The 14,896-nt window shown below is 33.4% G+C and overlaps 1 protein-coding gene across 1 annotated transcript; it reads left to right on the top strand.

Moving 5' to 3' along the window:
* Positions 1 to 7,274: 7,274 nt before the first annotated feature.
* On the top strand, positions 7,275 to 13,697 carry LOC134240616 (uncharacterized). Its single transcript, XM_062722695.1, has 4 exons — positions 7,275 to 7,772; positions 8,424 to 8,491; positions 12,173 to 12,341; positions 13,070 to 13,697. Exons 1-4 carry the CDS (start codon positions 7,612 to 7,614, stop codon positions 13,695 to 13,697), a joined length of 1,026 nt encoding a protein of 341 aa, XP_062578679.1. The 5' UTR covers positions 7,275 to 7,611.
* Positions 13,698 to 14,896: the final 1,199 nt, after the last annotated feature.

Genomic DNA, 14,896 nt, shown 5'->3' on the forward strand with positions numbered 1-14,896 from the left:
TGGACATGGGACCATAGTTTGTCTACCTGAGGAGGAATTTCAGAAACATTGGCAAAACCTAACAGTTATAATCAGTGAACTCGAGAGAAGCATTCCTGGAGGACCTACAACATACACAGATGCTGCATATCTGATTAAAACTGATTCCATGGATCCGGAGATGGAAGAAGAGTTCTTAAACATAATTGAAGAAAATTTGAAACATAAAGATCTTAAAGGCAACACTTGAAATGATTTGTAGAAAAATATACTTTATTATCTAAATAGCAATATACCTAAATAGCAATATACTTTAGCAATAAAATTCAGTTGGCGAAAACATATAAGGATATTTTTAATATAATATTTAACGAACTATTCTACACATGATGTTTATTCACAATCATTCAATGTTTCACCTTCAGTTCCCTTTTTAAAATTTTGATAACTGTTAAAGATCCATAGGCGTCGGAAGCAAATTGAAAGAGGAGGGGGGGGGGGGGCTAAACCAACAAAACAGGTAAACCCCAATTTTCAGTGCCTATATAATGTCTACATATAGTTCAATACTTTTTTTCAAAAATAGGACAAAGAAGACAGGGAAGGGAGTCAGAAGGGAAGTCGGAATCACGACTGAAGATGGAAATGAAAAATCCTGAAGTGGAGGAATTGGAGGATATTTTGAAAAGGTAAAGAAATCACTGATAAAACAAAAACGAATGTATGCACTCTGTTGAGTGATTGATTGTATCACAGGAGTTCGCGTACCTATCATTTATACCGAAATTTTCATTCAATAAAAAAAACGTAATACGTATTACGTATTTTTTTTATTTACCAAAAATTTCGGCAAAATTGATAGGTACGCGAACTCCTGTGATTGTATGTTGTTTTACGTCCCATTTGAGAATACTGTATAGGGGATTAATTTCACGGGTTGTAATTTTCATGTTTTTCTCTTCTTTGGCCCAATCACGGTTTCTTGAATTCGCGGATTGGTATATATTAAAAGTTTCCTCCCTTATCTATACCAATTGAAAACTTATTCACTGTTTCTTGAATTCACGGATTCATTAACACCGTGAATATAGCGAATGTTAACACCGCGAGTTATTTTCACCCTATACAGTTTTTCACTATTAATAGAGACACCACTATTACACCGATAAAGGGCTTCAAATCAATGAGCAGTAAAATGGAAGCTTTTTATTTTTTTCCCTTTATTTCTCAGTGTTTAGAAATGTCTCTGGTAGTTATTCTTCTTGATATATTTTACAAAATATTTTGACTGATAAAATAAAAATGAAACGTTATTGTGGCATATAAATGGTTCCCAGGAGTAAGCTATACTGTAGGCGGAATCTGAATATAGAGCATTGACATCATAAGATGAAAATATATTTATGATAAACGTGATGACTTTAACTGTTCTATCGTCAACTTCCCTTACTTATGCAGCATTATACCTTCATCACCTGCATACGGAGTATATATATCTCAGTTGACTCGATACGCAAGAGCATGCTCTACGTATGAACAATTTCTAAAACGAGGTAAATTATTGAGAAACAAGTTGACGAAACAAGAATATCAACATTCTTCTTTAAAGTCATCATTTCGTTAGTTCTATGGTCGATACAATGACCTTGTCAGCAAATACAGTTTATCATTAAGTCAAATGCTGACTTACGTTTTTCATACCAATTATTAGTCCATTATTTATACACTGTATTGACGACGGATTTTCCCGTTATTTCCTGATCATGACAAGGAGCACACGGCGGGTGTGACCGGTCGGCAGGGGATGCTCACTCCTCCATGGCTACTGATCCCACCTCTGATGTTTCGGGGGACCGTGTTTGCTCTGCTCTTATTTTGTAAATAGTTTTATGGACTTTGAGCTTGAATACTGTTCGTTATCTCCGTATCCTTCTTCCAGCATAATAGACAAATACTAGCTTGACTGCATTTAGTTATTTACTTTACAATTCGCTTCTTCTTTAAGAAAACTACAAACAGTTTTGGGTCATCACTGTTTCGTTTCCCTCAACATATCATAATGAAATTTCAATTCCCGAAACTATTTTATCTTCCCAACAAAACTTATATATTACATGTATTAAAGGAGTGGCGATAAAGTAAAAATTTTGATGGAATTCTTATAGAATTTGGTCACATCAAAGACATTTTTTGCTACGGAAATATACCGAGCAGAACAATGAGTTTCTGATCATGAGGGAAAAGTGTAGATAACATTTTTATTTTGCATATTAACTGTGTTAAATTTAATAAGAATTCGGAAATTTATATAGTTTTTGACCTTCCTATGACCTCTGCAATCCTATCCATTGACTTTACAAATGTGAGCTAGCATTTTGATAAAAAAAAGACTTACTAAAAAAAAATCTTACTTCTTGTAACTCTATATTTGCATTCCAGAATGAGGCACGTGAAATCAAAATACATATCCACAAAAGAAACAACACATGCTGTCCGATTATCTAGGCTACTAGGAGATCCTTGTGCAGATCTTTTTAGAGACGTTTTGATACACCAAATCACACCATGTACGTTAGACCATCATCTTCATTATAACAAACACACTTTAAGACCGGTCCTAAGCAAAGTCCAAAAAGAACTACTTTACCCTAAGTCAGGAATTTCTATTGGAACCTACGAGAAATTTGATTTTTCTCTTTTATACACTTTACTGCGAAATACAACTGAAATACCTCCTCACCGAAAAGGATGGGGTAAACCACCTGATCTATTAGATCGATCTCTCTCTGCCAATATAGACCGAATAAGAGAGATTAGGAACTCTTGGTCTCATTCAATTAGACTCCCCAATTTAGTTTTCAATAGACTTTGGCAAGATTTGATGGACATATTCGCTGATATTGAAGAGAGCTTTCCAGATGGACTTTATAAGTATACAAATATTGCAAGGATAATGAAGACTGACACCATGGATCCAGAATTGCAAGTGACTTATGAGAAAATTATTTGGATTCAAAAGTTTTTGGACTTGGAGCGTCTGGTTTTCAAAATAATAGAAGGTAATGTAGGCTTATTATTTTAAAATGTATTTCTTTGTCTTTCTTTTTAAGGAAAAGTCAAAGCTTGTTAAGTTTAACTTTATGTTAACTCTACACTGAAATCAGTAAAGTACTGTAAGTATATTTTATTTGGCGGGTAGATTTGAATTAGCGTTTTCTGAATGTGCTTTATAGGAATATGTGAAAAAAGACATTTAGGGATGTATTTAATAAAGCGGAAGATTCTTTCCACAAAAGGGGCTAAAAAACACATCCAAATGTTATACGTTTACAGTAATCTCCAACATTATCTTGATTTTACACAGTAGAAAAATAAGCCTTGAGGAGAGGTAAGAATGCACCACCAACATTACGTTATTTTAATGTACGTATTGTTTGTATGATATGTCATAAGTGATTACATTAGAGGGTGTTTCATTCAATAATTAGGCTTATAACGAAAGGAAAAAGAAAAACTTGGTAATCTTTTAATAAGAAATAATTTTCATTTTCCTGTGTTTTTAGTATGTCTATCTAACGTTTGAAAGCAATTTAACAAAATCTGGTTTGATTTTGCTTTGTAATTTATGAGTTATTGAATAGTGAAAATCGAAAGTTCTCACTATCTTCAATGTTTTAAAAACCTTGACTCTCCATTCAATGGAGTTCCGCAATGTGTTTATACTACAAATATGGATGTTATTCAACGCTTTTAAGAAAGCAGCCCTTAGTTGAAAGAAACCAGCTGGGGCATTTCGAACCCTGCCTATCATCCAAACTGATTGAAACGATGGTAAAAGTGCCGCCGAAATAAAATCAAGTAAACTGCATATACGCGTATATGCGCCAGTAAGAGGTACACCAATGGTGACCAGTTCATTGACCCGAATCACACAACCGGTTTCTTCTAGTTTTTGGGGAATCTGTAATGATTACAATAGCCTTTTCTATTAATAGTTTTTGTTGTAGTATTCAAGGTGGCAATTATAAACATGAGACAACCTGATTGATTGATTGATTGTATATTGTTTAACTTCCCTTTCGAGAATTTTTCACTCATATGGAGACGCCACAATTTGCCGATGGAGAGCTGCAAATTTTGTCCTTTACTTGGCACTCAGGGCCATGGAGCAGGGAGGGATCTCTTTCGTGCCAGCACCTACTGCTACACTGGACCTCGATGTATACGGTCTCATCCGAAGGACCGTTCTCCACGTCCCGCAGTGGAATTCGAACCTGCGACGCCAAGATTGAATCCTTACTTCGCAACTCTAGAGGAGATGCTCTAACCAATGCACCACGCGGAGACAAGATGAAGAACCCAATCGTGGTTATGAAAACGCGTCAACGTCATTGTCATAGTTGGTTGGAAACTATTGTAGGCCCTTTTTGACGACGGGTAAGACGCTCTATCGGGGAACAATTACAAGCACAGCACAAAACCCGTTGTTGCCTATCGTCTGTAAATATTGAACCACAATGTGTACACCCCAAGTGTATCAATGGTAACTAAATTGTAGTAATCAAATTGCACTTGTTTTTGTTTGTTTTGTTATTTTTAGCTTTTGTACACTTTTTCTACGTGACGTAATACATTTCACGTCTGAGAATTTCTGATTTTAGTAGTCAAGATTCTCATCTGACTAGTTTTCGAAATTTTTGATCATGCAATCAAAAGACTTTCGATTATACTATTATAAGATTTTTAAAAAATAAATTATATTAAGATAAGTCATTCCCTTTATAAGAGGCTGTGTAAGCGCCCCACACTAATTGGAGATAATCAGCTGGTGACAACCTTACTAGACCACCTTCCTACTAGAAATAAAAAAACAAGAGGCCCATGGGCCACATCGCTCACGTGATAAGCTTTGGCCATTCCGTTCTTTACCAGATTTCCCCCTTGTAATACATATTGTGACCGCACCCTACCCAACTGATCATAATTAAAACAATTTAAAATCTACACTACCATAGGATGCTTTGATTCAACATTGTAAAACTTTGATTCCCCATTGTGGCCCCGCCCTACCCCCGGGGTCATGATTTGAAAAATTTAGAATCTACACTACCCCAGGATGCTTTTCAGTTTTTCTAGCCCAGTGGTTCTTGAGAGAAAGATTTTCAAATATTTTTCCTATATATTTCTATGTAAAACTTTGATTCCCCTTTATGGCCTCGCCCTATCCCCTGGAGTCATGATTTTAACAATTCAGAATCTACACTACCCCGGGATGCTTCCACATATGTTTCAGCTTTTCTGGCTCAGTTGTTCTTGAGTAGAAGATGTTCAAAGATTTTTCCCATATATTTCTTTGTAAAACTTTGATTCCCTATTGTGGCCCCGCCCTACCCCCGGGGGTCATGATTTGAAAAATTTAGAATCTACACTACCTCAGGATGCTTCCACGTAAGTTTCAGCTTTTCTGGTCCAGTGGTTCTTGAGAAGAGGATTTTCAAAGATTTTTCCCATTTATTTCTATGTAAAACCTTGATTCCCCATTGTGGCCCCACCCTACCCCTAAGGGTCGTGATTTGGACAATTTAAAATTTACACTACCTCAGGATGCTTCCTTATAAGTTTCAGCTTTCCTGGTCCAGTGGTTCTTGAGAAGAAGATTTTTTAATGATCCCATCCTATTGTTGTCTTTTCTTGATAATCTCCCCTTGTAAGGGGACCTGGGCCTTTATTTTAACAATTTAAATTTCCCTTTACCCAAAGATGCTTTGAGAAGAAGATGAAAATGTGAAAAGTTAACAGACGGACGGAAGGACATACAGACAGACGGACGGACGACGGAGAATGGGTGATCAAAAAAGCTCACTTGAGCTTTCAGCTCAGGTGAGCTAAAAATGACTTCAAGACAACCTTTTAATCAGTTCCGATTTATTTTCTTACAAAGTTATGCTTAAAGATTTGTTTTTCAATTTTTCAATGTCTTTCAACATTTTAGATGAAAGCAAGGCAAGTGCGGCTTCATCCCATCAAATGGGACTCGAGTTATTGCCCAACTGGTAATTATGTTCCCCAAACGAAGTTGGGGAACATATTGTTTTTACTCTGTTTCTTCTTCTTCTTCTTCTTCTTCTTCTTCCAGGGAAAATCTTTTCCGCAAGTGATCTTGTAAACTACACGTCCGACTAAGTTGAAACCTTTTTAGGGTCAATAGGCATGTTTTGTAGATTTGCGGAACGAAGGTCATTTTGCGCGCACGTGCTTGCTAGAGCACGCAAGTGCAACACGTGAAATGACCAAAATAATAGATATAACTTATATATTTTTTGATTAATGCTTTGATACTCATAATATAAGTTTATCTTAGTAGTATAGACAAGATGACATGGTCAAAATAGCAGGATCTCACGCGCATGCACGTGCGCTTTGCTCTGATTGGCTGAAACTAAAGTCTCAATATCTTAGTTTCTTGTTTTACGTCATAATCCTCACACATTATGAAGATCTACAGCATCATATATGATAATTTTCATGAAAGCATGTACATACGCGTGTGCTGGCAAGAACGCACTTGTGCAACATGTGAAATTACCAATATAATGGATGAAGCCTTAACTTTTCTAATTTTTTGAAACTCACAATGCATGAATATATTAGTAGTATAGACAAGATGACATGGTCAAAATTGCAAGATCTTACGCGCATGCACGTGCGCTTTGCTCCGATTGGTTGAAACTAAAGTCTAAATATCTTTCTTGTTTTAGTTCCTAATCCTTTGAAATTTTGTACTTAGTTACACATTATGAAGATCTACACATTAATATATAAGAATTATCATGAAAGCACGTAAATCCACGTGTGCAGCAATCTGATTGGCTGAAAGTTTACATGCCTATATCTTTCTTGTTTCTCAACAAAACAGGATGAAGTTTACAATATGAATAGGTATTATGGATTCCTACATGAAACTGCTATCACATTTGAATGCAAGGACGTGCTTGCATGCACTTGTGCACATGCGTAAAATGAACAATATGTTTGGAAAACGGTAAAATTTATATTTTTATGACTTTTTATTGATTTTTGGAACATAAAGATATGTTAATGGTTTAGACAATATGCCATGATCACCGTGCATGTACATGCACGTGCATTTGCGTGCAATGCGGTAGATGACAAAAAGTTGATATCATTGTAGCTTTTAAAATTCTTTTATGAAATTCTGCGATACTGTGCATATTTAAAAAAAGTTTTAAAGGAAATTGGCACTACAAGGGAGTTGGGAAGCGTTTGGGGAACTAGTTAAAAAATTTCATTTGTTGGAAAATGATTTAAACAAAAATTAATTTTGATAATTAAAAAAAAAATCTGTTTACTTTTACATTGCCCTGTTTCGATATGTCTGTATGTTTCTTTTAAAAATTAGGAGTAATCATACAAAACACCATCCTTGGATCATAATTTTTTCTTTCTGAAAACACCTGTCTTAATTTTTGAGGAAAACTATTTTGGTATCTGTATAATTACGGTCATGTATTTGAGAGACTTTATTATTAAATTTTGGAATCACTTTTTTCTCAGAATGATTAAATTTAAGTACATTTATAAACCAATGTAGACATCTGCTTTAGGATCCCAATGGAATCGGTAATGGAGCGTAAAATGCATCGAAAAGAAACAGAGATACCGCCTTATCTAGATGTGAAAATTAATTTGTTGGAAAATGAATCAGACAAAAAAATATTCGAGAAATATCTGGAACAACAGGAAGGAATTGAATTGTCAAACTACCATGAAAGGTAATAAGTATAATCGTGAGAACCTTGCAATTATCTAATTTACTACAGCTCTTTTGCAGTGGAGTCAAGGAAGCTATAAATCTCACAAAATTTCTTCGGTATAACGTTGTTTACAGAAGTGACAATTAAACAAATAGGACAATCATCATGCCGAAAGAACAATATATTGCCAAAAGTTGAAGGTAGAATTATTGATTGTCAAACGAAGAAAATTTTAACATAGGGTATTTATGGGATACAGACTACCAATTGTTTTGCTATACATTCCTTTATAATATAAAGAAATAATTTGAAAAATTACATTGGATCAACTTACATGAAATTGGGCACACAGTGAGAACAATTGAAGTCCAAAAAATTTTAAGGTTTCGGAAAAAATCATAAAATGCAAGTCCTGCTATGGCATCTCAAATAAATAAATCACAAGTATTGTTATAAACTCATAAAACTCTAAAAAGAACAGAAAAGCTTAAAATTAGAAACTGAACCAGGAAGTCATGGTAAATTTATTTTCAGTTTATTATGTGGAAAACTTTATGTGATAGATTGTATGTATGTACACATACCTCTTTTCTATTCAGAGTCAATTTTGTTAGACTGTTGTAAAGGTTTATTTATTAGTTTTTAATTCTCATCTTATACCTGTTTCAGGTTTTCACTTAGATCTTCAAAAGAGCAGTCATCCGAACCATTATTAAGCGATATAATCAAACCAAGTGGTAGGTATCCATTCGGGTCTTTTTGTGGCGACATTAGTCAGACTTAATATTAAATTTAGATTTGCAAATAAAGTGTCCAGTTGCTACTTTTAATGAATTCATTATTTACAGATTGTCATTGTAATGATAATAGTTATATCCCCACTAAAAGGTAAAGGGGTTTATATTGTTTTATCTTTGTGTGTCTGTCCGTCCGTCTGTCTGTCTAGCTGTGTGTCTGTTCATAACAATATTCGTCGCAGTTTTCTCAGCAACTACGCGTTTGAGATGCTTGAAATTTCAGCTCAATCTTTGCTGGGACATGCTGTATGATGGGATTCATTTTTCTTATTTCTCATGTCAATTTCCTGCTTATCAATAATTTTTCCGTTTTCTTCGCAGATACTTGAAATTTCAGCATCTTGTTTGCTGTTGCATGCCATTTGGGGGATTCATTTCGGTACAAATTCTATGTTAACATCCTGTTTACCCGTGCGTCTGCCCGTACCATACATAACAAGGACACGTGCACTGAAGATATACTTAATTGGCCTTCTTCTGTGCCTATCAACTTTGAATATTTTACCGAATCGTTCTCCTTTGGTAATAGGTAAACACTAGTTGTTATTTCCATTAAAAAGCGCCTTAAGCAGCACCACCTAAAGTCAGTATAGATTTGAAACAATTTAATACCGAATCCGAAAAAAAGACGTACCGAACCTACTTTGAGTTTCGTTTATTTAAATCAAGGGTGGATACATTAATGATTTAAATGGACATTTGAACAATCTGAAGGCGGATCATCGACGGGCGCGTTTGCCGAATGTTACTTCTTGTGCTGGTTTACATGTATCTCTTTAAAAAATCGAATGAGATTGATTAGGTGCCTAAATTATAGCGATCAAATTAAACATATTTAACACTTGCATTTAGAAAAAAAAATACAATAAGCATTGATACAACTTTCTTTAGAATTTTGACATTAAGAAAGGGTATTTAAATGAACTGTACATGTCTCATTATGAGTGTTTAAAATGTTGACATTTTTTTTTAACGACACAAAACTCTCTTTACCCTCAAGTGTTCCTAAAACCAAATATATACAAACATCTCTAAGTGGCTCGACTTTAATGATACAAAGTCTGGCTATACAGTGAGCACCTTTTAGGAATGTTTACGTGGGTAAAACTCACATGACTATCAGTATTTCAAATATTTTATTCCACAGGTGGGTTCAATATAGGCAATACAGTGAATACTCTCGCTTACTAAAGGAAAAAACATTCAACTTCTTTTACATTTCTTATATTTTCGGTACTAACCTTATCTTGCACAAACTTCCTACTTTCACACAAACAAGTTATACAAATATATAAAGCGTCTTATGTCATTTGCACAAGTCTGTACAACATTAGGCTCATACAAAAGCCTAGGCCTGGAAATGAATGACCGTTCTCGATTTATTATACAAAATCATAAATTTTCGCTGATCTCTGCCACTTTGTATGATTTTGTTCTTTGTATTTTCATGAATTTCAACATGTTCAATGGTAAAATTTGTTGAATAGTATGGTTTAGATATCAATTAATGATATGAGATGATTTTTTTTCTTTATTTGATTCTTTACTTTCACAATTTACCGAGGCCTATAAGTGTTCATTTCGTCGCTGTTTTCTCAGCAACTGCCAATCGCAGGTGCTTGAAATCCTAGCACATTCTTTGCTGTGGCATGCCATATGGTCGAATTCATTTTTATACAAATCCGATGTCAACTACCTGTTTATCAGTACATCTGTCTCTACCATACATAACAAATTTTTATCGCAGTTTTCTCAGCAACTACTTATCGCAGATGCTTTATATAATATATCAAATCATCGTTTGTTGAGGCATGTCGTATCGCAGATGCTTTATATAATATATCAAATCATCGTTTGTTGAGGCATGTCGTATGATAGGATTTATTTTTGTAGGATTGTGATGTCAACTTTCTTTTAATCCTTACATCTGTCCAAACCTGAACCTTTGTATATTATATCAACAGGATAATGTATATTCAAATCACAGCGGGGATATTACTAGTGAGAATTGGCTCACAGCCTTCTTGTTTGTCTCGTTCTTACAATGCCTAAATAGATGCTTAGCAGTTTCTTCACAGCAATCATTATCTTACGATTAGAATAAAGCTAGACATTTTCTCCTTTTTCAATTTAAAAAGTATTTCTTCTGAAAACACTTAACCTATACTCTTTGCTATTAATAAAAACAACACAATACATGGTTACGATCGACAATTAAGTGTTTCTTAAGAATATGAATTTAAACGACCCCTGGATTGGGGCCTTTTGTGCAGGGTGAGACTAGGTTATAGAGTGAAAAGGCCTTGCTTCTCTTCTCCCGCACATCAAACAAATTAACTCTAGTTGTAATGATAAGCAAGGACGTTTCTCTCATACATGTATTTAGATCATTAATGCAAACTAACTAAGGCGTTTTAGTCATTTTTTGTTTATTCTTGCAGTAAAATTATTAGTGAAAGTCTTTGATGATTCAAGATTTTTATTGTAATACATTGAATATTGAATTTCTTGTTTCGTCATATAAATGTTTTTACTTGAGTTGTGTTTTGCTTTCTTATGAGTGTCAATTTCTTGTCCTGTCGATTTTTTTAAATCCACAAAGTTAAATCCTCAGTTAAATAGTTTTATACTTACTTGTCATATTGCAAATGAATGATTAAATTTGTTTCCTTTATGTACAAGGGTCATTAGGAAAATCATAGACTTTTGTCATAACATTTTTTAATGTCATATTACAACCAAATTTGATACATATATTTTATCAACTGATTCAACAGAACTATAAAAAATTTAAAGCAGCAAAATAAGGGTCATGAAGCAAGGTCAAAATTTAGGGGTTTTTTTTATACTTATTATACACTTTATAATACTTATAGAAATACCTCTAATGAATGACACTTAAAGGAAATTAAATCCTATCAAAATTGTTAATAACGTCATAAAACATAATGTGCGCTTAACAATTGCAAAACTTTTGAAATTAAGCAGAATTACAAGGTGAAGAAATTGATAACATTGACAAACTAACTTAAGCTACTCGAGCAAATTTAACAAATAAGGTGTCAAGTATTAAGGAATCGTTTTTATTCATGGAAAAGACATTTCAAAAGCGTGTATAAAATGAAAAGGCACGGTAAATTTGAGAAAATATGAATTTTCGAGGTTGTTTTCAGCGTTACATTGTTCCGTGATCACTGGTGACAAAAAGTTTTGCTTTTAAGATTGTCTTACACGAGTTTCATATACTTAACTTGAGTGCAACTTCACACATCGGTAAAATAAATGTTTTGCATATGACAATGTGTTTATCTATAATCTTGAAAAAAAATTGATGAGGGGGTTCATATTCTTTGTACTTTTGAATGAACTTTTTTAATCTTCCTTACAAGGTAAGTTTACTGAAGGAAATTAGTTTGTCTATTTGATCACAGATCTTTTTAAAAGGTTTTTATAACTAATCGAAGATGATCAGCTGGTTGCAGCAGTACTGAAGAATTACTTTTTTAACCGAACGGATCAAAATTTCTTTTGAAAAACTTTTATCAGTTCCTTTCAGTTTCCTTACGATATTAAGCGTAAAGAATTTATTTATCTATAATTCATTATGTTGAATTACTTCAGATCAAACACAGAAAATGCAGGACTCGGTAAAAAAACATAAATTCCACGAGAAAGAAACACAGATGCCGCCTTATATGGACGAGGAAATTAATTATTACGAAGACAAAAAGATAATGGAAGACTCTCTGGACCTACAGAAAGAAACTACATCGTTGAATCACCCTGAAAGGTAATTGCTTTATATATTGTAATTATTAAAATAGTTTTCTTCTGTGTCAATAAGAAATGCTTTCATAATTTTTCTCATCTTGTATTTTAAGAAATTTTGACATTAAGATGAGTTATACGAGATTTGTTTAAATAATATATAATTATAGTCTTTGATGAGGTCTATCCTTAGATATACAGACCTTACAGAAAGCAAATCGACCGAGCACGAAGTGCAAGGTCGATATGCTTTTTCAAAGGTCTATTTATCTAGGGAATGTAGTTAATCAAAAGGCTACAATTGTTTACCTTGTTTGTTGTGCCAATCAGATAGTTGGGATAATAAAGAAAAATAATAAAGCTTAATATTGTTTTGTTTCGATCTGTCTGTATTTCCTGTTGAAAAAATTAGAAGTACACTTACAAAACAAATCATGATGATCATAAAGTTTATTTCTGATACCATATATGACTTGTGTTTCTAAAAAATATATTTTATTATCTAATATTTACATTTCCAATGTCTTTGTCCGAGATAAAATTACCAATTGTAAAAGTAATTGATTTCCTCATGAATGTTTTGGCGCGGTTCCAAAAAAAACACGTGCAGGGCGGGACAACACCTAGAGAGAAGCAGGCTTGGAGCCCGTGGATGGGAGGAATCAAAGCATGTAAATATAAGGAATAACTGTCACTTAATTGGCAATAGCTTGGAGTGTAAATTTGATGATTCTTCTTTTGCTGTTTTAGGTTTCCACATCCTTTATCAAGAATGCAGGCATCCAAATTCTTATCAACAATGGAAAAAGAATACTATCACCGTATTTTGAAATTACTAAAAGATACATGTTTAAATCTTTTCCGAGTTCTTCTTAAGACCCATTTCTCAATAGGAGAGTTTTCATTGATTCTTAAAATGTACAGAACACCTTTTATTAATATTCTTAATGAAGCTGAAAGAGGATTGTTATATCCAAAGTCGGGGATTATCATGGTAAAATTTAACGACCTTGATCTTCCTCTGCTGCACAAATTATGTGAAGGACTCCCATGGAAAGATTTAATATATTACGCTTGTGACCAAAGCTCTATTTACAGAATTAAAGAAATACTGGATTCTTTTTGTGAATATCAGAACAGGATGATACTTTCTGATCAAGAATTCCATATGCACTTGGATGACATTCTGCACAAAATTCATGGATTAGAAAGAGTTATTCCTAGACATAAAACAAAATACAGAGAGGCACTGTGTATAATTAGAACAGGCATAACGGACCTTGCAAAGGAAAAGGGCTTTATAAATTCGACTGCAGAAAAATTTCAATGTACAGGTAACAAAAAACTTCTAAAGGTATCTTACATACAATACAATTGAAGCAATAGGGTAGTAAGCATATGACAATGAAATTAAACATTTTCAAATTGAAGTAGTGAATAGAAATTTTAAGTTAAATATTCAGTGTTTTGCCTTGTTTTAATTGCCTGTAATCGTATGGTTTTTTTAATTAAATAGTACAATTATGTTTTTTTTATTAAATAGTACAATGTATTTTGTAAATATGAAAGCGTATAATGGCATAATCGTCTCTTTTTGGGTGGAAATCTAGCTTTATTCAAACAACATATAAAATCTAAAAAAACTCTGATATGTCAGGGTAAAGATATACCATGTTAGCCAAAAAAAGTGACATGTTACAAAACACGAAATTTTTGACAAGAAAAAAGTTTCCAACCAAGGTTCCACATTTAGGCGATCTTTGATATACATGTAGCTTTATTTTCTGTTGAAATTCAGTCTAAATTATGCAGTGTTTGCAGTGAAAAACTTTGATAAAAATTGCATTTCCCGTCTGTTTATGAATTTAGAATGAGGACTGTCCCAGAAAAAGCCAACATTTTTGAACATTTCAAATACTATTCATTCAAAACCTATCAATTTATGCATGCTATTCGCAAATTGTTTTTTTTAATATTTGAAAGAATATAATAGGTCTTAGGTCATATGCATATATTTACATTTGCCAGTGTCTTTCCTTATATGACAATACTAAAAAAATGAAATTCAATTTTCGATGACATGCAGTCGGTCACATGATCAGACTTTCTTGCGTCTGGAAAGCAAACTGCACGTGCAATTTTGAAAGTTCCGACTGTGACGTCACATAACGTCGTAGTAACGTAACTTTGCATTTCAAAATCTAAGTCTAAATAATGCCTATATATTTGTTTGTAAAATGAATGAAAACGTAAAATATAAATATAAAAAATAAAATATCATTTTTAGAGTTGCATTGGGGTATGACATAAAGTCGGTACATGATCAAATCTACTATTCGGGTGTTATAGAATTCGATCACGTGACCGACTTCATGTCATACCCCAATGCAACTCTAAAAATGATATCTTATTTCTTAAATAAAGTCAACATTTAAAAGAGTATCCGTGGTCGGTGCATGACAATTTTTTCACTTTTATTAATTATATTGTCAATGAATTTTTCTTTGTAATTAGACTGGATATATAGGGAAATAAAATATCACAAAATTTACCTACGTAAATACACATTAAATTGGT

Source organism: Saccostrea cucullata, unplaced genomic scaffold (genome assembly GCF_032062105.1).
Source record: "Saccostrea cucullata isolate Sc308-1 unplaced genomic scaffold, CSIRO_AGI_Scuc_v1 ctg2953, whole genome shotgun sequence".
Lineage (NCBI taxonomy): Eukaryota > Metazoa > Mollusca > Bivalvia > Ostreida > Ostreidae > Saccostrea > Saccostrea cuccullata.

What these genes read in the sequence shown, in the direction of transcription:
- LOC134240616 (XM_062722695.1), top strand. Translation starts at nt 7,612, where the DNA reads ATGGAATCGGTAATGGAGCGTAAAATGCATCGAAAAGAAACAGAGATA. An exon ending in TTGTCAAACTACCATGAAAG is followed by an intron (nt 7,773 to 8,423) that starts GTAATAAGTATA and finishes TACCTGTTTCAG; the next exon opens with GTTTTCACTTAGATCTTCAA. An exon ending in CGATATAATCAAACCAAGTG is followed by an intron (nt 8,492 to 12,172) that starts GTAGGTATCCAT and finishes GAATTACTTCAG; the next exon opens with ATCAAACACAGAAAATGCAG.